This window comes from Rhagoletis zephyria, unplaced genomic scaffold (assembly GCF_001687245.7).
Source record: "Rhagoletis zephyria isolate East Lansing unplaced genomic scaffold, Rhagoletis_zephyria_1.1 Rzeph_scaffold_00178, whole genome shotgun sequence".
Classification (NCBI taxonomy): Eukaryota; Metazoa; Arthropoda; class Insecta; order Diptera; family Tephritidae; genus Rhagoletis; species Rhagoletis zephyria.
The window spans coordinates 57,557-85,249 of NW_016157262.1; the positions used below are offsets into that span (position 1 = coordinate 57,557).

Below are 27,693 nucleotides of genomic sequence, written 5' to 3' on the forward strand. Positions count from 1 at the left end.
CAAATGTTGAATATCCATCAACACCACAGCACGCGATTTGTACTATGTATGTATGTGTGTGTTGCCACTGCTCTCAGAGCGCCGCTCTGCATGCTTGGGGTGCGTATGTACACTTACATATACATACTCAGATGTGAACAGTCAAATAAGTGCGTAATAAATTTTGTATGAAAATATTATTTTTAAATACGAACATTTTTAAACGATAATCAAATATAAAGTATTCATTTTTACTATGCATTATTTCCCTCAGTGTGGAAACAAGTTATAAAAATGCAAATTTATTGCAAGACTTTATTACACAAACAGCTGAAACTTAAAAAAAGCTTGTAAAAATTGAAGCGCCCTTTATTCTTCGATCGTTGCCTTGATTCACCTTACCTTAATAATGCAACAAAATTGGTATTAAAGAATAGGATGACCAATATAATTAAAATAAGAATTAATACTGGATGCGGCATATTTTAAGTTGAAGAATTCTTTTTTTTTTCGTTGATGGAGCTACGCATTTTTTCTCTACAAAGTATTTGTGAAAGTTTTTATTTGGATGGAAGAAAACATGTTGAAAAATTGCCAAAAATCGGCGGCAAGTGGTAGCTACTTTAAACTAGTACTTTATTATACTAAAATTTAGTGGGCTACAAAACTGCATAACCAAAAAAAAATAAAAATTGGTTGAAAGTTGAAAATTTTGCTTGAAAATTTATGAATTTACCTGAGTTTTCCACAAAGTTTATAAATTATATTTTTATAATTTTTGTTGTAGTATGAACTATATTTTTATAAAAAATTAGCGTGAAAAATAAAAACAAATTGTTGCATATATTGGGAAAAATCCCTTGTGCCACTACCTTTTGCCGCAAGTGTACGTCCTCTTTTTACAATATGCTGCTGGGCTAATTCCTGAATATGTGCGGCCTCATGCGTCTGCTGGCTCTAGAAATCGAATTGTAAAAACATATATACATATGTATGTATTGTGAGAACAAATTTAAAAGTTCTTTTCCCCTCAGAATTAGAGAGGAGTGCAAACAAGTATCAGCTTTGTATTCTTTAAAATCAGCGATAATATTTGAGGCTTTTTACTAGTAATTTTATCAAAACCATCACTGAAATAAAATAAAATGTAAATCCCTTTCATTTTTGTCATGAAAATATTGTATTTGTTTGTTGCTTTGCTTACAAAAAATGAATAGTAACTTAAAACTAAACTTTCAAAAGTGTATTACGCGAATATTTGCGACTGCAGTAAGTGCTATGTATGTATGTAATTTATGAATTGTAAGTTTGTATACCGGTAAGTACGTAACTTGATCTAAAGATCTGTCTCTGGACTTAATGGTCTTGATGGTACTTCTTCAATTTTATCCAAATTTGTTTCTATTGCCGTCGTTGCTGGCGTTGTTGCCAATTTCATTGGTTTTGGCGCTATTGGTGGTAGAACTTTAACGCCCGCAATTGGCGTCACCGGCTTCTTTGCAGGATCCTCACTTGCCGCAGTAATATTTAAAGTTAACGGTGTCTTCTCTTCCGCTTCCTGCTCTTCCTGCTTTCCACCATCATCATCCACGGCACTTTCAATATTAAATGATTTCAAATTACCAAGTTGTGCACGAACATCTTGTGCCGACAAATGATGAAGTGGCACATCAGCTCTTACAGCCATCCGTTTGGGACTGGTGGTGCCATCATCGGATTTATGTTTGTCTGGTGGGAAAACGACTTGTGCATAAGTAACGACTGTGTTATTGTTGTTAGTCTCTTGTACGCTATTTTCACCAGCTGAAGAATTTGTCAGCGAACTAGGATTGCGGAAGACGGTGATTTCTGTTTTGGGTGCAGGGCGTGTGGGTTGTGAGTCACGGCGTCGCATTGGTGAATCTGTTGTTAATGTAGTGGCGGGACTTCCGCCAACGGCTGGCTGTACGCCAGTAGCCTGAGGCTCCTCGTGTGGTATGGGTGAGTATAGTGAAGGTGAGTAATTCGGGTCGATTGCTTTACAGTTATATACATTAAGATCTTTTACGAAAATGTATACAAGTATGTCAAAAAGAATGCCAATTAAAATTAGTACTGCTGATAGTATATTTAAAATGTTGCCATGTTTTGGCGTCTCACGCAAGAGACAACGATTATACTCCGATGTCCAGTAGAGACAGGTGTATCCTGTAAAAGTAAAGTATAGTTAGGTGGTTTTTATTGTCACTAAGTATACACAGTTGGTATTGGAAGATTAGATTCTCACTTGTAACCATCTCATATGCGATGTGCGTTGGTATGTAGGCAAATATGCCGAATAATGTAAGCTGTGTTGCCAATGCAAGTGCCTTGTCCTGTGGCAATACGCTTCGTAGTGTTATTATTACTTTTCCTATAGCGCTGGCACCCACAACTGCGGCAGCAGACAAACTTAGTACCTGAAAACCGATCAACATGCGTTGACAATTCGCGAAACTGCAAGCACCTTCGGTGGCACGCAGATTGCCCTGCGGCTCCGCATTGGAGTTCGAGGAGCAGGTACAGCCTTCATAAATCTATAAAAGATGAAAAAATATAGATTTGTTTCGGATATGAATGTAAATGTGTTTGTAAAAGTATACTAGGTCCGATTAGGCGGCCATGTGTGAGTCGATATTGTTGAAACCCAAATCATTTCTCGACTGACCAATGCATCTACAGGAGGCTATTATCGAAATCGCCGATTCAAAGGAGAAGATAACGCCGATTAACGTGGTCTTAAATGACTTGTTAAAAAGCTTCAAAGTCAGGAGAAAAGATGTAGTTGCCTGCGCGGATTACTTAGCTGTTTGAAATCCCGGCAAATTCGTACCAAAAATTAGTGTACTGATGGGCAAGGCCGAATGGGATTCGAAAACCAAACTGGTTTTCTTCACAAGGAAAAAAAAGGACCCTCAATTCTCTTTACCGCCATCTTTCATCCGAGGTGAAACACTTTGGTTTATCCCTGACTAACTTCAAAACTGGGTATAGTCACCACACGTCGTTTACGGTAGATACATCGCAAACGTCTTACCGCTCATTGCTTGGCTCGTATACCTCGATATACCAGGCACTGTGGGCAGTGCACCCCAAGTAGTTTTGAATATGATCTTTTACTTAAAGCCGTATTGAAATGAGGAAGCAGACGAATGTACTAGAAACGTATCATAGATGGGACTTTGGTAAGCGATGCAGATCGTAAAATCTCCCCTTCTATCTACAGAAGTTGAGAGAGTGACCTAGGCAACCACCAATACTAGCTCTTGAATCTTCGTAGCTCTTGAATCCACAAACCAGGAACTTATATAGGAAAATTGTGGAAGCATACCGAATGTGGATACGCACTGATCTCGAGTGATTTTAAAAGAGGTTTGGATAACGCAATTAAGACCGACTTAGACGTTGGCACTGATCGCACTGCGTCGTTTCGCTTCATGATTTCTATACAATTTCCAATGAAGGAAGAATGGTATCGACGAGAAATAATGGTATTGCCATCTACAACGGGCTTTAATTAGGAGAACCTCCAGTAAGCCTCTATCATTAACCACAGAGCACAACCCGAATCATCATCACGTAAACTGGGATAACATGCGGAGAGCATTGGGGAATCGGAGAAAATCTTCGGTAAGAATAGGATAAGGCGGGCTGTATCTACTTCAGCGGCCTCCAAAGCACCTGAAAAGCAGAAGACACCTCATCTTAAAAAGGTCATCTTGAAAAGTGGCTTTCTCATATGTTGCTGTTTCTAAGGTCTGGCACATTCCCAAAGTGGCGGAGGACCAACAAAAGTCATACCAACCCCGCTATCTTACGTTGTTTTCTGGTACATCCATACAAAGAATCCATTATCTTCAGAATTTCACAGGAGAAATTGAGAAATCCATACCTTCTAGGAAAACAAAGAGATTGCTCCCTTGACTTAGAATGTACTTTTGGATAACACAGACCTCTCTATAATAGACAGTTTCGTCCGGCTTAGAGCGGTGGACGTTACTAGGTGGCACTGAATAGCAAGTGTCCTAAAATCCCGAACCTTAACTTCAACTCTAGGGCAGGAGAGTCGCTTTTTAACCCCTCCTCTACACATTACAGTCAAGAGGCTCCACTCTTAATAGAGAAGTTCATCTGAGGTGATAATGTGGAGGATAAGAAACTTATACACCCTTGCACTCTCAGGGTTTTAGAACAGAAAGGAGGACTCAACATAAGCTTTGTGGAGAAGGTGTGTTGGAGGTTTAACTTAAACCAAAACTTTAAGGTGTATTTCCCTAACAAAATCAGCAGGGACAATGAACGGCTCAGGTACCGACCATGGCACCGGAGCTGGAGTCTATTTCATACAACCCTGAAGTCTCCTTTTTACTACCGTGTTGTGAGTTAACTCGGTCTTTCAGGACGAGATTCATGAAGGATATGTACATATGTCTGAGGCAGTGTATATAAAGTGGGGCGACCAATAAACAGATCTATAAGTGAACACCCTTTGACTGCTCAGTGGCTAGTTGGGGACACTCATCGCATCTAAAAACCGAGTTCACCTCATTTGAACACCAAGGCAATGCATTTGCAGATATTTCCTTCAGAAAAGAGTCTCCGTTAGGTAAACTTAGAATATCTGGTTGAAGAAGGAAGCGCAACATTAATGGGAAAGTGCGGAACGTAATCGATGTGCTAGAGCTTTCATCCTCAAAGTATCAACAAAGAGGACCGCAGGCTTCGCTTCGTAGAGTCACATGACCTAAATAGCATTCATCCAAGAGACCTGGCGAGGTTCCTCAAGAATGACTGTAACCAAATAGAGGTATGTTACAATTGGTAGATGGTTTTCTGTCGCGATAACTAGGCGACCTGGCTCTTCCTCAAAAGTGAATCTAAATTTAATCGAATCCAGATTCCGGAAGGTTGCTATATTCATTGACTTTCAGGCGGCATTGAAAGCGTTTATATCCAAAGTCGTGAAGTCAAGAATTCTTCACATCGCTAGCATCACTGAGGCTCTTAAATTAAACACTATTCGGGAATACAGATAAGGAAGACGGATAACTCTCTATACGCACCGATTTTGATATACTAAAGAAAGTTAACGAGTAGTATAGCCCAGACGTAGCGAATTATCTAAAAACCAACCGTTCCCATGACAGTCGGATCTACGTAACCGGAATGACCCAGATTATATCTAGCCAAGCACTGTCATTTCAGTTAATTTCCAAAAAAAAATGTATGCGGTTACAACAACAACAACTGTGAAGTCTCAAGTTTTTATGACCGAGCCGTAACTTAGTTGTTAGTACATATTCTCACCTGTAAATTATTTATCGTAGTGGTACGCGAACATCCAGCATAACAGGCCGAAAAGTATGTGACCGTAGAGTTTTCAGGACAAATAGGTTGGAAGGTAGTTGACTGACAAACGCCGGTACATTGTCTGGAACAAAAAGGCTGCAAGACTTTGCCATTTGTAACACCAGCGATTGCACCGACATCACATTTGATGAAAATATTTCCAATGAAGATGGCTAATAAATGTACACCCAAGGCAATATTAACTGCAGTAATTGTCCTGGAAAAAAAGGCAAATAAACATTTGTATATTTTAAGTTTGTAGTAAACTTTAAGAACTAAAGACAACTAAGAAATATTTACTTACCTGCCTGTAAGCTTAAGTTTCGCAATAATTAGTCCCAACACCAAAGTGCCCGTCGCTGCGACGGGTGGTCGCAAGAAATACGCTACAAAACGCGCCTCCCATTCTTGCAACAGGCCATCCTGCTCGCTGTAGGGCAAGAAGAACCGCGACTGTAAATATGATTCCTCTTGCAGTTCAAAGTTTACGTATGCCGACCAAATGAACACTATGCCCAAAAGATTGCACATCAACAATTTGTTGGTGAATAAGCGTTTCAGTGAAGGTCCGAAGCCCACATCATCAATGTAAGTGGAGAATTGACTGCCAAATGTGCGTGTATGGGTCTCCTCAATAATTCGTTGGGCCGCCTGATGTATGACCGTTTTGGGCAATCGTTTTGGAAAAAGACTCAGCAGTATGCCACTTATTAGCACTAATGGTGCAATAATTATCCAACCCAACCACCAGCCAAGCTTTGCTACACCAACACCGATCACAACAAACGAACCAACTTGTAAGCCGAAAATGCGTCCCGCCAAAGCTGTCGCAATCACAGCTGGACTATCAATCGATTGTGAATTATCATCTAAATATGAGACACCGATTGTATAGAAAGCCAGACTGCCGAATCCCAGTGCGAATTGTAGAACGAAGAGCAATATAAGTGTACTAAGCTGGGTTTGTTGCGCAGTGAGTGTTAAGCTCTGAAATGTTGTAGTGGTGCAAACAATTGCGTCAGCCTTGCTTGTGGGTGTTGAAACGCCATTTGAACTGAAAATGAATTTGAAAAGGGATTAGAATGAAAAAAAGTGATTACCAGGTAAAGGCGTGATTACCAGGTATTCATCATAAAAAAATGTATGCGTCCGGCTAGGCAAAGCCGTTTTATTTACATTACTGCGACCAGTGTACGATTTTTTCATAACCACTTCGGGAATAGTAAAGGACTATTTCAGGATCATTTTGTGCCAAGTTTCGAACTGCCGCGTAATGATCCCGAACTCCTTCCAAAATTATCCTGAAGTGATTCTGGAAAAGTTGTGAACTTGTCCTGAAGGATCTCGAACCAGTCTTGAAACGATCTCGAAATGCTGCATTACTAGTCCCAAAATGATCCCGACCTAGTCCGGAAATATTCCCGTATAGTTCACTATTATCTATGCCGAAATAGTTCTGAATCAGTCTCCAAATAGTCCTGAACCAAATGATTCTGAACTAATTCCGAAATACAACTGTAATAGTACTGAACTACATAGTCTCAAATAATCCCAAAACTAATCTCCCAATTATCCTGAAATAATCTTGAACTAGTCGCGAAATGGTCCTGAAATAGTCCTCAACAGGCCCGAAACATTCGAAAAATTTTGATATAATGTGGAATTCTTTTCCATTTGGAGACGAACCAAATTTGACAAGGAAAATCGTTCCCATACTAATTTGGTTTAGATCCGATCGTTGGATCATGAAATATATAGATATATATATATTTTTTTTAAGTCGGTTTTTTTTTTGCTAAAAATTACTTGTATTTTTTATAATCGTTATGGTTTCTGCCTATTAGTCCTAGAATGATCCCAAATTGGTCCTAAACTAGTCATTAACTAGTCCCGAAGTTGTCCTGAAATAGCCCTTAACTATTTAGTATAGAAATGTTCATTTGGGTTGATGAAAATTTTACCCATACGGAGTATTTAAATGCGTACACATCAAAAATGCAAGTTCACAAAAGAAATTAATTTTTACTTACAACCCTATTATAGCTGGTATCGCCGCAATGACACAAATAATTGATTGTGCGATAATGGTTACTGATAGCCATTTTATTGGATGCATTTTAAGAGCCCAGTGTGCGAAAACCAACGCGAATAAGGCTTGGAATATGCCGCTGCTGACAATCAGCCATTCTGGAATTGAAAAATTAATTGTTGATCAGCTCAAAATTTTTGTTAATGAAAATAAAAGTAAATACAATAATATTGAGTTAACTAAAATGGAAATGACCATTATTTTTAGCAAAAAAAGGAATTTGATAGTTCAAACCACAACCCTCAAATTGACAAGAAAACGTAAAGACAGCGAAAAATAATTAGAAGTAGGTTATTTCTCTCAGTCTCAGCCCGTGGTGTTTAAGAATCCAAGAAGTTGCAGTGGGTTAATATATCTTATTTCTGCTAAATGGCAAAAAAAAGGTTTGTATAGAAGATATTGTTGTTTGTGTTGTGTCAGCAGACTGGATTTTTATTTTAAAGAAAATTATCATTTCCTCTCTCAATAATTGGTATACTATTTTTGGCATATCAAATCAGCTTATGAATTTGATTTTATAGCTGAATAGTTTTAGATCTGTTTCCACGACCCGGCCAAAAACAAAAAAAAAAAACCAAGATCCGCACCCAATGCGGACTGCGCCCCTCGTGTCGGTTGGCGAGAAAGGAGGGCTACAAGAAGTATTGGGCTTTAGTCCTAGTCTTGCCGCAGGGGCTCCCAGCGACTAGTGCCCTGTGCAAACGCTGCGTTTGCGCAGTAGGTAGGCCATAGGCATCTGCAAACCCTGCAGCATTGTAGATTTTTGCACCTGCCGTTGGCCACCCTTTTCCAGTGCCGAGAGCAGCCTTTTATATAGCTCAGAAGCCAATGTTATATCCAGAGTCGACTCGTTTCTAGCTAGCTCGTTGCCCTTTGTACCCCGCCTAATATAAAACAAGTAAGAAAGTCTAAGGGCTGGTTTCTCCAACTCAACTTAACTTAGTTAAGCCAATTTTCTTGACTTAGTCAAGAATAAGCTGTGTAAAACGTGGGCTAACTTTTGACTTAAGTCCAAAAAGTGGCTAAACTAAGTTAAGTTGAGTTGGAGAAACCAGCCCTAAGTTCGAGCGGGCGCCGAACATTAAATACCCGGCGCAAGTATTAAATATATGATTTTCACCTTTCCGAAAGCTACCGCTACATGGTAAACCGGGGTGTATCAATTTTGAGTAAATTAGCGTCCTTAAATTTCGATATATTGAAAATACTCAAGCGCTCCCGAAATTCCTCACGATTTTGCCATAAATTCGATCTCCAAAAGTTATTCAAGGTTAAAATCGAACATATAAAAAACTTTAAGTTTTTTTTTTAATTTTCGGCAAAATGTTAAAACTTATCACTAACAGCCGTTTTCACTAGCAATTTTTATAAATTTCCATATAAAATTAAAGAAATTAAAATCATATTTCACTAGAATTGCTTTCGTTAAATTGGCTATAATTATCATAAAATTTTTCTTGGAAATTTAATAACAATTAATTTTAAAAAAAAAAACTACATTTAACCAATTCTGAATCGTAGAGCTAACGCCACCAAAGTATTGACTACTAATTTTTTTAGTACATAATTTTAACAATTTTTTAATAAAAATAAAATTTAATCTTTAAAAATAAATATAAATAATAAATCCAGGTTTTGAACTTCGCACAATATTAAAAAAGCAACAAACTTTCTTAAAAATTTTGAGCTTTTAATTCGATTTTTCGGAAAGATTCTGAGTATGCAGTTTTATAGTCCATTCAAAGTAGCTTAGAGTTACCGTTGATTTTTTACCATTTTTTTTTCTTAACGATAGTTAGTTAGTTAGAAGTGCTAACATTCGAAGTCGCTGGTTCATATCCAGTGACCGCGGTTAAAGAAGTCTGATGAGGAGATGTAGTGATCTCAGAAATAGCAGCAACAAGTTCTACCAGATGTAAATTATTGTTGTTTCTCCGCAACATTTTTCATTAAATACGGCCTCAAGCTCAATACAAATTTTTGTATATAATTGTTATTAGGCCTAAAATAGCAACAAAAAATAAATAAAAAATTCGTCGAAAATTAAAAAAACAAAATCTTTTAATTCTTTATATGCACAACTTTAACCTTGAATAATATTCAAAGGAATAAATAGTTGTTTTACAACGTTCAATAGCCTTCAATAATATATATATCTCTGATTTCGATACGTAGACTTAAAAACGAGCGCAATTTCAAAATTCAGAATATTTTACCTGTGTTATGCTGGATTTCCACCAGGCATTAAATCGCAAAAATGACAAATGATAAAGTCGGCCATTAAAAAAGAACCGCGTCATTACAATAATAAAAAATAATCATTAAGTTCATTTCCACATGGAATTTTTTTAAATAGTAGTGGAAATTCGGTATTATTTATGTATATGGAAAACATAAATTCGCGATGATCGACATCTAAATCTTAATATTAATGGCTGCACTTTTGACACGCGCCCTTTTCACTGTCCCGAAATTATTTCACAAGGGATTTTGAAAAAAAGAAGATTTTTCGAACCGGTCTAATATACTTGTACTACATACAAACATATTATGTACGTTTTATGAATTGATCGTAAAACAAATCGATGACTGTAATGCGCTCATTGATAATGAAAACACAGAGCAGATACGATAATGTTTTTGCCATATATTTATAAAGTTAGTTTGTACAGTGATAACAAAAATTCCAAAAACTGGAAATCGGTGACACATATTTTTAGAAGTCAAGAGATATCTTCCTTAGATAACAAAAGAAACAAAGCTTACAACAGTTACAGATATATTTTTCATTTCTTAAGAATGTTTTTTCTGATACCAATTTCTGTACGAGAAACCTATTGAATTTATTCAAAATGATGAAGGCCGAAATATGTACATACATATGTATATATACTAGGGTGCATCACTCTCCATAGAAAAAAATTAATCGTTACCGTTTTCCCATCGATATTATAAAATTTTTTATATTTTAAGACATCCGCCGAAATATTTTAGAAAAATACAAAGATTTGAGTGAGCCGGACCTATTTAAATGTAAATAACTCCAAAAAATTTTTTTGGTGATGCACCCTAATATCCATATACACATACATACTTAAACTTCCACAAAAAAAAAGATACGTACCTACAATTATAGGATTATATCCATTCTCCAGCGCCGCCTCCTTTGCCGATATGCGAAAGTAAGTTTCACAAATTCCTTGAACTAAACCAGCGAAGGTCAGCGCCAAAACAAAGGTACGCAATTGTGCCATTTTGAGGCATTGTGGGCCATTACAGCAGCCAAATAATTTTATGCCACAATCAACACTACCTGTGAAGAGAGAAAAAATATTGTTTTTAAACACTTTTATGTACTTCGCACATAGTACATATAGAATCACAATTTTTAAATCTTTGATTTCACATTTTTTAACATCACTACACTTTTCTTTTTTCTTGTGAATATGATTCACTGATCTAAATGCTAACCATTTGGTATATTATTGGAACTGACGGCTATTTGCGATAAGTCTGAACTACGTGTGCCTGCCGTCATTTTGAATACATCTATAATTGGTCGGAAATATAACAAAGCATGTAGTATATATTCTTTTTCTAATTTTTTCATTTACACTGTTTTGTTGCACTTTTGATTTCAATTTAAATATAGTATTCGCATTTTAAATTATCCTTAGAAGTTAAATTATGAACTATATTCGATAAGTACTATAACGCATAAAATTATTGACTTTTAATACAGTATAAAGGTATGTATGAAGACAATTAGGCGTTATATGTTTAATTATTTTTGTTACTGAGCTTTCGTCGTTATTCGAAGCAGGCCAATGACTAATTCAGTCTTGCTCGTACAGGTGGAATCGCCTTGCCATAACTTAACTCTATATGCTATACGCATGCTTCATGCTTCATTCTTTATCGCCACCAAAAACAGTTTTTAGATAAGTGGCCAACCATATAAGTAGTAGGTAGTTTATCAGTTCTTGATAAGCGATACCTCTTTCGCCCTTTTACATCTTCCATATCCTATACAGTTTTATTGCAAAACTTACAAATAAAAAATAAAAATAAAAACAATTCAAAACAATGCAACATGTTGCGTTCGATGCGTGCTTGGCGCTGTGAAACAGTGTTGGAAACTCCATTTGGTGAAAAACAAAAGAGTGCGAAAAAAAATTTAGTTTATTTTAAACAAAAGAGTGACAAAACTTTGTGATATTCGAATTTCACGAATGGGTTGTGCGCTGGGCTTTGAGACCACGCCGAGTGAGGACACCATCCTAGGAGGTAGGGTGTTCGACTGTTAGACTTTTTGTTCTGACCCAATGTGTCTAATATGGCTTGGTAGGATGACAACCTTCAGCTCCAGTTCAATTGGGATGGACATCTTCGCACCGTTTGCGACCAAACAAGGTTTCAGAAAAAGCGATTCACACACGTGGGACTTTTTATTCTTATACTAGAAAGCCACCAAAAATTTGCACTACCACCAATAAGGTCAGTCTGGAGATCAAGCGAAGAATAACCCCTGCCAACAGTTGCTACTTTGCCTCGGTAGCCAATTCGGCACCCATGGTTGCACTACGAAAGCAAGGGCGCCACGAACAAAATGGAAGAATCAAGTGCAGAAGGACCTATCATCACTCGGAATGTAGAATGGTTGTAGAACCAAAAAAGATGAAGGTATACTCGAGGACTTTTGTTTAGTCATTATTAATATTTTATTCAATGGGGAAAACTTGCAATATAACGATATGATTTTCATCCTAAACGCCGAACGCCAGATCAGAAATAGTCTCCTAAAGGGGACTGTTCTTAGACAGCTCATAAACCATCTCAAATGTCAGAGTGACCAGTTTCGACAAAAAAAAATCCAGTTCACTGAAAACGACTTTTAAACAGCCTTTTCACGGGTCGATTTTCTAAATGGCAATTCAACCGTAAATGTAATCGATTTTCCATCGACCCGTGTAAGGGCAGGTTTACTACACTGGTTAATAACTCAGCTGGGTTTGCGATTTTGAAAATATTAGCTTTTCTTTTATTTTCAAAAAATCTCATATTTGTAAATGTAAATATTTTCAATCACTAATCTAAACAAATATTTCAATATGTCGCGAAGTTTATCTTTAATCTTATTGTTTATGGCGCTTTTGTCTCCAGCACATTGCACGCCGGTGTTATTTTGGCAAGCTCAAGTGTAAGTTTTTGCTAAAAAAAAGTTCAACCAACTAACCAACTTCTGGATACAGTTATTTACAATACATACCACTTTTATGCATTTTTTCTGAATAGCACTGCCAAATCAGTATTTCCTAGAATTGAGCAAGAGGAATTTCTTCAGGAAATAAAAGCCTTAATTGACAGTAAGAAAACGATTATCGCATTTACATATGATAAGGTAATCTCGCTAATGCATGAGGTGCTTAAAGCAAAGTTGAATATTACTTACCTCCTCATACCTGGAATTATTATTTATTATTGCATTATTTGCTTTCAATTTCGTTTGTAGCTTTTGTTAAGGGATTTTCGTTGCGAGGATTGTTTCTCATATCTCAGCCAGCAATCGTCCACTTTTTACGCCAATGTGGAAAAGCCTGCCGAAGCTTTTAAAAAATTATCTTCGGTACTTGAACTTTACGTTCAAGAGGATGGAAGAATGGAATCTCCATTACAGTGTCAACCGGATAAGCTATATATGATATCCTTAGATGAACTCAAAAGTCACAGTAATCCAATGAAGAGTTGTGGTAAGTTATTGCATAATTACATTTATGGACATTTTACTCGTTTGTAAACTCGAAACAAGTATAATTGAATAAGTATAGCCCATATGTAGTGAACCGTTTGGTTCGATGTCGACCTTGCAACTAGAAATAGAACCAAACAATTTCATTTACGTGTAAAGCTTTCAAGTTCCCATAATTTTGACAAGCTTAAGTCTAAGACACAATCGAAAAAGGGTTTATGAAGAAATCAGTGCCTGAGTTACGTCAGTCCCAGGTGATACAGAGAGAGTTCTCGCGAATTTAGCTACCTTCTTCGTCTCGACAGATTCACCAGAAGTCTTCTGTCGCAAAGCCCATCCCTCCTACGTGTATACCCATTAATCAATGGCTAGTTCTGATTCCTCCAAATGTACTGAGAAAGAGGGCGTTCCAGGAGAATAAGTAGACTAGATCTATCTTGGTCGAGCCTGTGCCAGATTTATCGTGCTACCTTTAATGTTGGTTATTAACATAGATTTTTTTTTTGTTTGATAGCTCGACTAAGTAAGTTTTAACGGACAGTTTTCAGAATGGATGCCACCTGGTATTGAATACGTCTACATTCGATAGCTGTTTTAGAGGAAGGTGAACAGCTTTCTAAAGATCTATGTAGTAGCGGGTTGCAGTGATTCACTGACGGATCAGGGTAGTGTTGAGAGATCCTTGAGATCCAGTGCCTGGTGCGTGGTCTGATGGGGAACTCATTTCTCTACAACCATATGGTCAACACGGAGGCTGAATTTCAACAGCTCAAAGATTGCCTCCTCACATATAGAGTGTCACCGATCTCCCATTGACACCGAGCACTAGTTTTATTCGTCGCTCGTGGACGCTGCGGTGCCTATTGATTGACATGGACTCAGAATACCTTTCAAGAAGTCTTTATACACCTCGCTCAGACCTACAGCGACGGATCTTTAGTTATCCACCATCAGATTACCGTCCGGATATATTTGGTCTAGGATTGTCAGAACTAAATGTAGATGGAAGTTTTGGTAGAGGTATCTTCGGGTTTGCTTTTCTTTATATCAGCTCCTTTTTATCTTCGTACACAGGTATGCACTCGAACCTCTTGAGGATTCTAAATGCAGTCCCACTCTCTTGTTGGACTCTAATTTCTTACCTCTCGTACCGCTTGAGTGTGCATTAGAATACTTGTTCTCTTTAGGGATCGTCGTCTTTTGGATTTCCCAATGAGTGTTTATTGCTGAACATTGCAGCCGGTAGGGACGCACCTGTAAGGAACCTAAGGTCATACCTTTCATTCTTGGAAGCGGTATTTGAGTTTATTTTGGATTTATTTTGGAGATACTGATCGCAGCTGTCATTGATCAGAGTTTAGATGAGCTCTAAACGTAATGCTGTGCATTTTACTCAGTAGGTTTGGTTCCATGGCGGTGGACGTGATAGTTATTTCAACGCCGTCTTCTCAGCAGATTTTTTTAAAATGCGGAGCAGCCCTTACTTTCCAACAGGCCCGTTCGGGGCTTTCACAGGAATAAACGAAGTGGAAGCGGACAGTTATCCGGAAAGCTCTTTGGGAGAAGACCATTGAAAATAAGGACGTTTTTTAGTCATCTTGGGAGAATTAACCTTGTACCGATTGAAATCTCTTCTGTAACTAACAGTTTAGGAACAAAATGTGTATTTCATATTAGTTTTATTTTTATCATAAAAATTGTATGCATTTTAAAATCGTATTTATGTGCTAAATTTTGGTTTATGTATGTATGTATTTTAATTCTCGTTTTACAGATGAAGCAATCAAAAATGTGGTCACCACTTCTGTAAATTGTGAAGATGCTGCCTACATTTTCCTAGGCACTCATGAAGTTTCAACTGAGCGCAGTGGTAGACTCTATCAAAGCGGAAAATTTTCATTTTATTTAACTCAACTGGAAGTGCAGGACTCAAGTGGCTTGATACAAGAAATCGAATTTTATAATATGAACGTAACCGGAGGAGATCCTAAGCTAACGGTTGAGCTTATAGCCGAAAATTCGACTGCATCATTACAATTCAATGTAGTTATTAGTAAAGGATATTTTCAGATTGACTCATTTACATTTAACGATACCACTTATTACGTTTCTGATCTCTATGCACCAATAAGTCATTCGTTTTCTTGTGGAAAAATACTACTTCAAAAGGACAAGAAGAAGCTCGTAATTAAAAGAATGCAAATTCAATACGATGTAATACCACATCCAAGTGATTTTAAGTTCAAAGATGCTTGGACATGTGAGGGCTTCACCTCCCCCGGCATAATATCTGGACTTTTTTTAACAGCTATTTTTGTTGGCGTTTTGTCAATTGGTATTAGTATGTTGATGAATGTTAAATCACCAACGAAATTTGAAACCCCAGGAGGACCTATATTACACATAAACGTAGTTGAGTAATATTTAGTAGAAATAATAAAAAAAAACTTCAATTAATTCAAAAATATGTTTGTATGTGTTTATGTAAACTCGTATATGGCAGAACAAAAAAATAAAACTACAGTTTTTTATAAACCCTTTTTTTCTAAAACGGTTTCGTGCTTTTGCTATCTATCTATACAGGTATGTATGTATATAAAACACAAATACCCCTTGACTGAACTGACACAAATTGGGTACACCTACTGCAGGTTTTCCAATGATGATCATAGGTTGAAAATAATTTTTAACCGACTTCCAAAAAGGAGGAGGTTATCAGTTCGTCTGAATATATTTTTTCCTATGTATATTTCCGCATAACTTTGGACCACATCAACTGATTTCGATACTTCTTTTTGCATCGGAAAGGTAGTGTCTCAGAGGTGGTCCCATACTAATCCAATCATTTGATTATGAAAAAATTTACGGTACTCCTAAATTTTTATATGAGAATTGAAGTCGATTTCTTTTTTGCTTAAAAATTACTTGTGATATATCAAATGATCATGGTAGATACAAATCGGAACTTTCACATTGGCTGCTTGTCGGTTAGACTGGAAGTCGATTAGACTTCCAAAAAGGGGAAGGTTATCAATTCGTCGGAATATTTTTTTGATGTATGTATGGTAACAATCAGAAAGAATACCCCATATATATACACTTAGGTCCCTTTTTATGCCGTTTTCTTTTATGCGGATTAGAATTAATGCGGTTTTTCAATCAATTTTTTCGCTGTAGCGAGTTTGCTTTTTTGGAGGTTTTTGTTACTTATTTTCAGTGGGTAAGAGACAATGCTTCTGATAAATAATTTTTCTTTGTGTTCTTACATAATTGATGTACATATTTACTGTGGTATTATTTTTTTGTTTTTGGTTAAAATACAGACAAAATTTTATTTATTTCATTAAGTTCGGTTTTACATGGAATAATATGTCTTACTTAATTTAATAATGGGTGATTTTTTAAGAGCTTGATAACTTTTTTTTTAAAAAAAACGCATAAAATTTGCAAAATCTCATCGGTTCTTTATTTGAAACGTTAGATTGGTCCATGACATTTACTTTTTGAAGATAATTTCATTTAAATGTTGACCGCGGCTGCGNTTGCGGTTTTTTAGAATTTTTTATATGTCGTATCTGAATTTATGCGGGTTTTCGAAATATAGTGCTCTAGACAAGTTTTTCCTATAGGGTTCTTCAGCATGCAGGTTAATTTGAATTAATTAAAGAAACACCTACACTCTTGATTTTATATCAGATTTGTAGGAAAATAATGTAAGCGTACGTGTGTGCAAGTATATATATGAGAGTTTCGTTTCTGTTGATGTGTTTGTATTCCACCCACAACAACGGTATAACTACTTAATAAACAGCTGAGCGTCTGTATGCGAATGTCTGTTATCAAATTGGCGTTTGCTTTCTCTTCCATTCTGGCGGCAAGTGCAAAAAGCAGTGACATAACTGGAAACTGGGAGGAAAGCCGCTGTTATCAAAAAAAAAAAAAAAAACCAAAGCTGTGAATATGAATTTTTACAAATGATAGCATTAAAAGCGTTCTTGACAATGCCGGCGCACACATGCACGCTTAACTCATTGTGAAACTCATCATCTCAGACATTATTATCACTATAATGATAATCGAGTATATGGGCATTATGTTCATTATTAACTCAATTATCAGATATGTACATTTTGGACGTAGTACATAAGCTATACCGGGCAATAAAGCAATGTCCAGTTGTGGAAATCAGTGTGGTTTGGCGCGCCAAACAGACACCAGCTAGAGAACTTTGGATTACCATTACAAAAAATAATAAAAGGATTCATAAATATACAAAAATTTTAATAACGCAATTATCAAACTTTAATTGAGCCAAATTCCTTGTGATAAATTTAAGGTCTTTCCAATTAATAACAAATTTTGTGCTTTGTGTAAAGTGTAAAAGTATTTGCGACTGTTCATAAATGTCCACTGGACTCTCTAAAAAAAAAAACAGTAAAAGGCTATTTCGTTGATAAGATTAAAAAATAGGCGATAAAATCCATTAAATAATTGATAATACAGAATGTATGTATGTACATACATCCATTTATTGAGTATGAATTACGCTCACTTCTGCGTTTCTCTGCACATCGAATTGAAAAATTTACTGTAAAATTTCAGTTAATGAGTAACTGTGAACGGTGGACAACGTTTCAGGATATAACGAAAATTTTAATTCACCAAATAATTGAATCGCGACATAACGGAGCACTTAACGGCAATTTAAGGAAGGTGTGATACTAAAATAAAATAAAAATGTATATAAGTATATACAGGTGTATGCACTAGAAGTACATTGGACTGGTTCAAAAAAAATTTAATTATTATTTTTTTTAATCCCTTGAGAAACACTTTCGGAGCAGTGAAAAAATACGTTTGTCCAAAGCGCAGCCCTTATATTAAGATTAGGAGGTCGCTCATCGCGAATTTCTATTTTCGATTTAAATAATACAGAAAAAAATCGTTTTCAATTTTAAAATTTTATAACTCGTTATAAACTCAACGTATCGGCATGAGCAATATACCGACACCTGAAATGCAAAAAGACACGTCACTAATATTTTTTTTTCATAAAATGATGTGGGAGTTGTGATTCGATGAAATGCATCATAACAATCGAAAACTGAATTTTAAATACTTCATTAGTTACGTCTTTTTTGCATTTCATGTGACGATATGTATAATTTTAAAAGAAATTGAAGGTTGTAAAAAAGTCTGGTATGATAAATTAACTCCTTCACTATACAAGATTAAAAACGAATGTATGTATAAAAAATTTACGACTTTTTTTAATTATCGGCAAAATGTTAAAACTTATCACAAAATTTTTAATTTTAAATTTCAAAGAAAAACATATCCCTAAACAACAATTTTAAAATATCAAATAAAAAATAAAAAAATTATAACATTTCCAAGAAAAACTTAGCCCTAAATAGGAAATTTAAAATGTTAAGATTTCCAAGAAAACTTATCACTAACTAAAAAATTTAAAATTAGGAAACTACCAAGAAAAAAATTATGGCTAAGTAAAAAATTTTTAAATTTTTCAGAAAAACATACTAACTAAAAAATTGTATATTCTAAAATTTCCAATATCCCTAATTGAAAAAGAAAAACTATAAAGTTTCTAAAGAATAAATAAAAAATACGTCACTAAATAAAAAATTACAAAATTCACAAGAAAAAGTTATTACTGAAAAAACTTATCAGTAAAAAAACATTTATTCCAAGAAAAATTCATCACTAAATAAAAAACTAAAAATTATAAAATTTCCTAGTAAAGCTTATCACTAAATAAAAATTTGTAAGTTATAAAATGTCCAAGAAAAACTACGATATTTAGTGCAACGTTAAAATTTTGCCGAAAATTAAAAAAACTTTAATTTTATTACATACATTGATGTTCGACTTTAACCTTTAGTGCAGAAAATTTATGGATAAGTCATAAGATACTTTTTACTGCCTTCAGTTACCTTAAAAAATATGTATTTGTATACAGTCTCAAAACTGAACCAGAAGTTTTCCAAGCAATAATAATTAACAAGTGATTTTGAAACAAAAATAATTTTTTTTTTAACCAGTCTAATGTACATCAAATGTATCGAAACTTCGTTTAAGCTGAAAAATATTATATGAAATAATGGAATTGATTTAATGAAGTTTATTTAGTCAATGATGAAGTGAGTGCAAAATAAACACAAAAAGTTTTAATGCAGATAGAATAAAGAACAATGCTACAAATATAAAGTGGCGCTACAATTCTATGCATTCGAATGTGCATATATGCATACATATGTACATACATACATATGTATATGCCTACATAGGGACAGATATGAGTTTGTGGGTCAAAACTGATAGAAGTTAGTAATTTATGACTTTGATAAACGACAAAGAAATATTTATGCTATCCAAAAAAAAACTTAAAAATTAATAAATAAAATAAATGCGTCTTAAAACTGTGAATAATTTAAAATGTTTACTTAATTTATTTCTCTTCATCTTGATTGGCGCAATAGCCGTCTAAACACGCCATTCAATTCTCCTCGATGACAACTGATGCACGGTCAAAAATTTGGGTTTAATTTTTAAACCGCGCTGGGACTACTGCCTTTTTTAAACTTTTATAGTCTACTTTTTAAACCAGTCAATAGTTTTACGCAATTTTTAATATATTCTGGTTTAAATTTTAGCCCAAAAAGTTCGTGGTTTAAAAATCAAACCAAAATGTTTTAATTCTAGTTTCTAGGTTTCAAATATAGAAACTTTGGTTTAAAATCTAAACCGAAATAGAATATGTTTGCACAGCGAATTGTGGTGTTGATTCAAACTCAACATATGAAAACACATTTACATGCGTGGCTGTAGCTGAGTGTGCAAAGATGCTTGATACAATTGGTTGCTACCAAGGCTGTCCGGGTTCAATCCCAACCAGACGGAGCATGAAATTTAAGATTGTTTTTTTTTTTATTCTTAACTATGAAAATGTTTGGATTTAACATTTAAACCGAATTGTTTAAATTCTAAACCTAACATATGTGCTCTCTTTTTTATAAACTTGGAAGGTTTGTATTTGAAACTGAATATAGTTTGGTCATATACAGTATCGGTCATATCTATAGCACGCCATTTCGAAGTGATATTGTGTGCAACTTATGTTTATTTGTTTATTTTTGAGAATTTTCAATTAAAATACAGTTCTTTCTCTAACAAACCCCATATAAACCCAAATTTAACAATTTGTAGAAAACTTCAAAAAAGTGCCACAAATTTTCACCTTAGTTTCAAACTTTTTTCTCGGAAGTGTTAGAATTTTTTCGAGTACACAGTTTTTTAGCCACTGCAATTTTAGTCTGATAACGTGCAAATTTCAAGTGGCTACGAATTACCGTTAATTTTTTAGAATTTTTTTTGTTGCATTGGCTTCCATATAATGAATAAACTCAAATTATTTGTATATGGATGAAAACCGCAAAACCTTTGGCGAAAAAAATTCTAAAAAATCAACGGTAACTTTCAGTCAGTTGAAACTTGCACATTATAAGACAAAAATTGATTGGGCTAAAAACTGTGTACTCAAAAAAATTCTAACACTTCCGAGAAAAAAGTTTGAAACTAAGGTGAAAATTTGTGGCACTTTTTTGAAGTTTTCTACAAATTGTTAAACTTGGGTTTATATGGGGTTTGTTAGAGAAAAAACTGTATTTTAATTGAAAATTCTTAAAAATAAATAAATAAACATAAGTGGCACACAATATCACTTTGAAATGGTGTGCTATAGATATGACCGATACTGTATGTAGTCCAAAAAGTTTAAAATTAAAACCGAAATTTTTAACCGTGTGCAAATTGGAAATGCCAACGCGAAGATAGATATTCTCCAAAGTCTCTGAAAATGTTACTAGTTCATAAAATTCTTAAACTATTTAATTTTTAATGTTTAATGTTAATTAGCTTTGAGTTTATGAAGGATTTTCTTTAGTAAAATTTTGTCGTAAGCGTCATTTGTCCACAATTTGGCAGCCACTTTGTATGAAATACGACAAAATGTGATCAAAATTTCTGCTAAATTAACGACACTTTGTACTCAATATCTCGGAAACTAAAGGAGATATCCAAAAATGGAGAACGCCTTTTTTAAGATATTGATTAGATTAATATGGCTGCATNTACTTACTAAATTCTTACTAAATTATAGAAAAATTTGTAGTCAATATCTCGGAAACTAAAGGAGATATCTGAAAACTGATAACACCAATTAAAAGACCTTATTTCAAAATATATAACTGCATCTAGAACTCAAAATCTTTAAAATTGCGCTTACGACAATCTTTTACCCAGGCACCCATTACGTGCGACATTACTCAACTAGTGCAGCCGCTGCATTTCGATTCGCTGCATTCGGTATATAGTATGTTGTTGTAAAGCCATTACTACAGCTCATCGTTCTCGATACCTGCTTTCATCAAAGAGCAAAGATTCGCTAGCATTGGTCTCTGTAATGAAGTTCTTGCGAAATCAAATAATATGCGCAGTTGATCTTATTGAAACGGGTAGGGAATCGTCACTAGAATCAGCAGAAAATGAGTTCGATCTTTGGCGCCCTCCTTAATATCTCTTGTACACAAACGAAGGCGAAAATATGATGATTTGTGCCACCCACAACATGAAATGAGTTTCCTTACTTAAAGCTGGCCAGCAGACGAGCGCTTCATTCAAAGTTATGACTCGGACTATAGCCGTTGGATAAGCTTGATTTCAATCGCCATCTGTTGGCTGCATATATTTACTCTCTTCTCAATTTTCAGCGTTCACTTAAATTTTAAGTCGAGAACAATTGCATCCTGGAGTACTGTCTATTTAAATTTGGGTTTAGTAGAATTTGTTAATTTTCAGCGCTCCAAATAACGTCAAATTGGGAGTTATAAACTTAATTAAATTTAAAATTCGTTTGCCGAGAGATAACCGATTTTACACGGTATGTTGCGTTTGACAGTCGAATGCATACGTCTTGTACATTTCCTCATTCTTAAATAATAAAAAAATAAAATAAAAATTGTACACAATAAGATATTTGCAGTGCTCTTAACACCGATGCACTTTGCTATTAAGCACTTATGTATGTACATATGTATGTAGGTACAACAAATAAACAACATTAATCACAACTTCCTTATCGAATAGTAGACAACAGCAGCATGTGGACTCCTTGGGGTGTGTTGAAAAATAAATTAAATAAACTATTAGAAGAGCAAACTCCGATTATTACTACATATGTATAATCGATCGGCAGACAAAGAAAGATAGCAAGAATAGCATGTCAATCAAAAGACGCAGACGACTATTCTTCAGATTGTTTACTCATTTTAAATCGATGACATTCACTTTCCAAGATTATTGGCGTATGTTATGCTTAATTTGTATGTACATATATATGTTCATAAAACAAATAATGCTCTAATTTTATATAGGCTTATAAATATTTACCATTGATTTCTTTTTCTCATTTTCAAAACATATATGTATGTACATACCAGAATTATCGCGCTATTTAAAGCGTTAACATTTCGCAACGCTAAAAGCACGTTTTGCCTAATGGAAAGCAAGCCTTGAGGCTAATTTTTCACCCTGGACAGAAAAGAAGGAACTACTTATACACGATCTTTCATTCCACAATGGTCATCTATTCTATTTTTACGTTTGAGCTCCTTACTACAATCTGCCTGTAATTGGTACAAGTTTGAATAATTTATTAAAATCATGCTCATAAAGCTGCTTTAACGTTTATTGGACGTTCTTATTGATTTGATAACGCTCAATATTGGAAGACGGGTGCAATAAATCCCAAATATAAAAAGATAAGCACATATTTGGAGCAACTGTTGCATACATAAGTATATACATATAAGCACTCTTGCCTTTTCAATTTTTTAATTTTTTATTTGTAAATAAGTATTTGTATTTCTACCAAATGTTTCATTAAAATACGAGCATATCTGTGTTCGTATGGAAAAGTAGCTTATGTCTAAAGGCTGGCTTTAGTATAAATCGGCATTCGCAGCATACGATTGCGAATAACTCACTGGCGCTGAACCGTTGAACAACTTTTGGCAAATAAACGTGCAAGAAATAGTTCCGATACTAGCAAGTCAATATTCTTACCAAGTTTCATCAAAAAATTCCTTGCCGTTTAAAGAATAAAGGGAATGCCGCATTATACTAAAGCCAGCCTTTCGACATAAGCTACTTTTCCATACGAACACAGATATGTAAATACATATGTATGTTTCCTGCTGTTCTTTCGTTAAGCGCTTAGCCAATTTTATTGAAAATTACCGGGTTTCCAACATTATAGAAGCTACCAGAAAATTTGTTTTTTTTTAATCAAATACTTTTAGATTGACAGTCAGACATAATACCATTTCATCGATATCTTGGCTGGATTATATATTCAAGTATATTATGATTAAAAAAAGTACGCTTGGGCTGCGCTACGTAAGTGAAACATCTCTTGAAAATACATCAATAAAAGTAAACACTTTCACACTAGTTTTTTTTTTACCCGGAAAAAGTCCTTACTGGAAGTCGGGCCGAAAGTAGAAGACACTTACGATCCAATGAGTTCCAATTTTCGCTTTCTAGTTCCAAGTTTTTGAGTACTGAAATTATTTCTGGGCTATTTTTGGATCTCTCGTTTAGTACGAGAAGAACCTAATAAAAAAAAAGCTTACATCTACTTAGTAGGAACTAAACTTTCAACACAGTTAATATCTAATTGGGCCAAACTTTTTTGATTGAAGTCGTCGTTTTTATCTGCTTGCTTTAATCTTAAGTAAGGTAAACTGTTATGAAATTTCAAGCGATTAACTTAATTTAAAAGATAAACGCCGTTTTAATCAGTACTGACCACAGTATATAATCTAATCATTGTAATTTATAAATATTAGGCTACGATTGTTCAGAGACTTTATTTGCTCAATAATAATAGGAAATTAGAAGCCTTTTAGGCAAATAGTTATGCGCAGAGAAAAATTTACAAAATTCGCGGATTGTATCTACGAAGACAACGAAGAAATTTTCATACGAATTACACAGTGCAACAGATTCTACATATTCTATGAAACCAAAAACTTATGAAAGCTCACACCTTCCCAATTCCAAAAGAAATTTTTGCTTATTGATCTGGTTCTTTTTTATACATATTTAAAGTTGGTGATTTTTACGAGAAAAAATAGAAGTTTTAAAGGCAAGAAGTTCTGCAAAGAAAATAAGATAGCCACAGGCATTTGTCCAGTATTGGATCGACCCCTTTTTGGTTTACAAAAAGAATATGTATGAGTTGCCGAATCGCGCTATTTTCAGAGCTACATACAGGCAGGAGGAACTGCGAAGATCCCTGAAATCGCCACAACGAAAATTTGCTGCAAAAGACACATTCAACATTAACTAGTAATTTTTAGCAAAAAAAAAACCGACTTCAACTCCCATATAAAAAAATATATATATATATATATATCTCATGATCCACTGATCGGATCTCGAAATCGGTTGACGTGGTCCAAAGTTATGCGGTAACATACATNGTCAAGGACGGCGAGTGAACAGGCATTCCTTTTGGAGTGTGTGGCTAGTCCACTAAAAGCTGTAAGTTGCCTTAACGATTTGTGTAATATTGCCTGATTAACTGAACCAAATCGAAATTTTCCAAACCACTTTTTATAAAGGTCTAATGTTCGTTTCAACCCAAAATTTTTCCTTTTTTTAAATTCCTAAACCATTGAACCGAAACGAAACCCCCGCTCAGAGATAAAAAAAAAACGTTTCAACCGTCAAAAATTGAGTAAATAGTACCCTACAGTGATTAATTCGTGACATTCCATCGCCAATATTTTGCCTTTTAACAGTATGTTTTTCAACAATAATTTTAAGAAAATAATTCTTATTTATTATTGCGGCTTCCCTGCAAAATGGTATACTTAATTTACCACATATTCTCTAGTAACTAATTTGTTTTCTAATTTCAGTTCATTGGCGTCGCATACTTATGGTAAGCGCCAAAAAAATGCCGCAAGCGCAATTACGTCAACGCCCCGGTGACCACTTATGCGGTTTAACGTGGTGGCATCCAGCCTGGATGCAACGCTATGCAACTACGAAATCATTTATGGCTGTTTATGGTCTATTGGGTACCATTCAAGCTATGTCCTATATGTACTTTGTTGTAACGTTAACCACCATTGAAAAACGTTTTAAAATTCCAAGTCAAACAACAGGTAAATATTTAAACCAATGATATATGTATGTATACATATTTGTGCATATTATGTACACAATTAAGTAAATACGTATAGGAATTACGCAAAGTCTGCAGGAAAATACCTATTATAATAAGGCAATTTTTCCATAAATATAAAGCCTTTCCCTAAGGCATCCTCATAACACAGGGATGGGCGAAATCACGAAAATGAATAATTGAATAAAAAAAAAATAAGAATAAATTTTCATTCATCATTTCAAAAATTTTGAATGACGAATAAATTTTTATTCTTTATTCAAACATTTTCGAATGATGAATAAATTTTTATTCTTTATTCAAACACTTTCGAATGATGAATAAATTTTTATTCTTTATTCAAGCACTTTCGAATAATGAATAAATTTTTATTCTTCATTCTAGCACTTTCGAATAATGAATAAATTTTTATTCTTTATTCAAGCACTTTTACGAATAATGAATAAATTTTTATTCTTTATTCAAACATCTTTCGAATGAGAATAAATTTTTATTCTTTATTCAAGCACTTTAGAATAATGAATAAATTTTTATTCTTTATTCAAGCACTTTCGAATAATGAATAAATTTTTATTCTTCATTCAAGTAATTTCGAATAATGAATAAATTTTTATTCTTCATTCAAGTAATTTCGAATGAAGAATAATTTTTTATTCATGATTAAAGTAATACTGAATAACGCATAATTTTTCATTTATTCTTTCTTTCTTAATCACAGTACCAGGTAGACGATTAGAAAATATAATATTAAAATCTACATGTGTATGCATATAAGCATGAATTTGTTTAATTATCTGTATATGTACATATATAATACGTGAAGGGATTTTTTGTCCAGGTCACCAGATCTGCACTGTTCATCCGATTTTAAAAAATGAGGTGTCGAATGAAAGGGCTCGCGCTGTAGAAGTGCTATAAGATTTTACTTTTTCGAAAAGAGTTGCCCCGTTTAAAAAATTGATTTAAAAGTTTTAAACATAAATAAATTAATTAGTACAATATGGGTATCAAGCTAAATGGTTTTGAAAAGGTTTTTATATTTTTATTACTTACAAGGGGGTTGCCACCTATTCATAAAAAAAATTAAATTCAATTTCAATTATGGAAATTAGATAAGTGAAATATGCATCACAGTATAGGTGTCGGGCGAGAGACGTTTTAGTTTGGAAATATTTTAATGAGGGTTGTCACCTAATTTAACAATCGATAGTAATTAAATTATGCAGAAGTTACTAAGGTATGTGAAATAATAAAACATGGGTGTCAAGCAAAAGTGAGTTCAGAGCTTTACTTTTAGCATCAGTGATTGGTGATTTTTCTACTCGCATGATATTTCGCTGTGTATGAAAATCCCATCCGGCAATATCTAGTCAACAGAAGTTGCGAATGGAGATTTTTCTGTATCATGGCAGAAATGGTTATTTTACAATTTTTGATTATTCGTTCCACGGTTGTTTTAAATGGACATTTTCAATTACGCAGTTTAATTTGCTTAGGCGCGTTATTTGCATTTCATATTTTTATTTCAAAATTTGTCTCAACGGATAAAGATGGCTGCAAATATTAATAAAAAACGAAGTGAAATATAGAAATTTATTAAGAATAAATGAACCTTTTCCCTCTTTTCCCTACACTCATTTATTCGACTGAAATCCATACGGGTAGGAAATTATCCCTACATGTACCATGTACTATTTACCAGCACTGATTTGTCAGCATTTATTAGAACTACTATATATTTCTGTGTTATTAAAAGAACTAGCGATTACAATAGCAATAAAAAATCGCTGTGATTTAAAAGTCGCAATCAATATTTTCTCTGATACAGAAAAATAGCTATTTCGCCCATCACTAGTTGCATTTCAAACATAATATATTTTTATAGAATTTTTAAAATTCTTTCAGATGAACAAAAAACAATATTATATACATTTATTATTAATCTGAACATTTTCAAACAGATGGCAATCCTCTTCAAACGTCTCAAAAATATTCTAAAGATTTATTAACGTTGTTTAGTTTATCACCCATATATTGTTCTTTCATACACCCTGTGTATAGTTGAATTAAATTCCACTTCAATTAGGTGGCAACCCTCTTGAAAATATTTTTAAACTAAAACGTTCTTAGACCTCTTGCTTTAATTCATCTCAAACCTGGTGTTTTGAACAGGTGGCAACCCTCCTGCATGAAGATTGGAAATAAACATTTTTCAAAATTATTTTGACTGATACC

At 34.3% G+C, this 27,693-nt stretch overlaps 2 protein-coding genes across 7 annotated transcripts in view; one reads left to right on the forward strand and one right to left on the reverse strand.

Annotated features, from left to right (window-relative positions):
- Nucleotides 1-954: 954 nt before the first annotated feature.
- Nucleotides 955-11,326, reverse strand: Oatp33Eb (Organic anion transporting polypeptide 33Eb). 4 transcript variants are annotated; one of them, XM_017608584.1, is made up of 8 exons: nucleotides 11,233-11,326; nucleotides 10,907-10,984; nucleotides 10,560-10,748; nucleotides 7,377-7,533; nucleotides 5,651-6,400; nucleotides 5,305-5,563; nucleotides 2,246-2,534; nucleotides 955-2,166 (listed from the first exon to the last, which is right to left on the reverse strand). In XM_017608584.1, the coding sequence occupies exons 2-8, from the start codon at nucleotides 10,971-10,973 to the stop codon at nucleotides 1,316-1,318; spliced, it is 2,562 nt and encodes an 853-aa protein (XP_017464073.1). In that variant the 5' UTR covers nucleotides 10,974-10,984; nucleotides 11,233-11,326; the 3' UTR covers nucleotides 955-1,315. The 4 variants fall into 4 exon arrangements, with proteins under 4 accessions (XP_017464073.1, XP_017464067.1, XP_017464062.1 ...); XM_017608578.1 differs by having other exon boundaries at nucleotides 11,050-11,318; XM_017608573.1 differs by having other exon boundaries at nucleotides 10,907-11,318.
- A 1,286-nt stretch (nucleotides 11,327-12,612) lies between these two features.
- Nucleotides 12,613-27,693, forward strand: part of Oatp33Ea (Organic anion transporting polypeptide 33Ea) — a 22,222-nt gene continuing 7,141 nt past the window's right edge. The window contains exons 1-4 of one of the 3 annotated variants that reach the window (XM_017608605.1): nucleotides 12,613-12,635; nucleotides 12,688-12,836; nucleotides 12,948-13,185; nucleotides 25,190-25,438. In XM_017608605.1, the coding sequence (XP_017464094.1) occupies nucleotides 13,095-13,185; nucleotides 25,190-25,438 (340 nt within the window). In that variant the 5' untranslated portion in view covers nucleotides 12,613-12,635; nucleotides 12,688-12,836; nucleotides 12,948-13,094. Of the gene's footprint in view, nucleotides 12,636-12,687; nucleotides 12,837-12,947; nucleotides 13,186-17,647; nucleotides 17,898-25,189; nucleotides 25,439-27,693 lie in introns of those variants that run through there. The other 2 variants (XR_001846658.1, XM_017608600.1) reach the window with 2 other exon arrangements.

Excerpts from the sequence above, each read along its gene's own strand:
- Oatp33Eb (XM_017608573.1), bottom strand. The coding sequence starts at position 11,045 with ATGAAAAAATTAGAAAAAGAATATATACTACATGCTTTGTTATATTTC. Across the intron at positions 7,534-10,559 it reads ATATAATCCTATAATTGTAG|AATGGCTGATTGTCAGCAGC; the intron begins GTACGTATCTTT and ends TTTCAATTCCAG. Across the intron at positions 5,564-5,650 it reads AAACTTAAGCTTACAGGCAG|GACAATTACTGCAGTTAATA; the intron begins GTAAGTAAATAT and ends CTTTTTTTCCAG.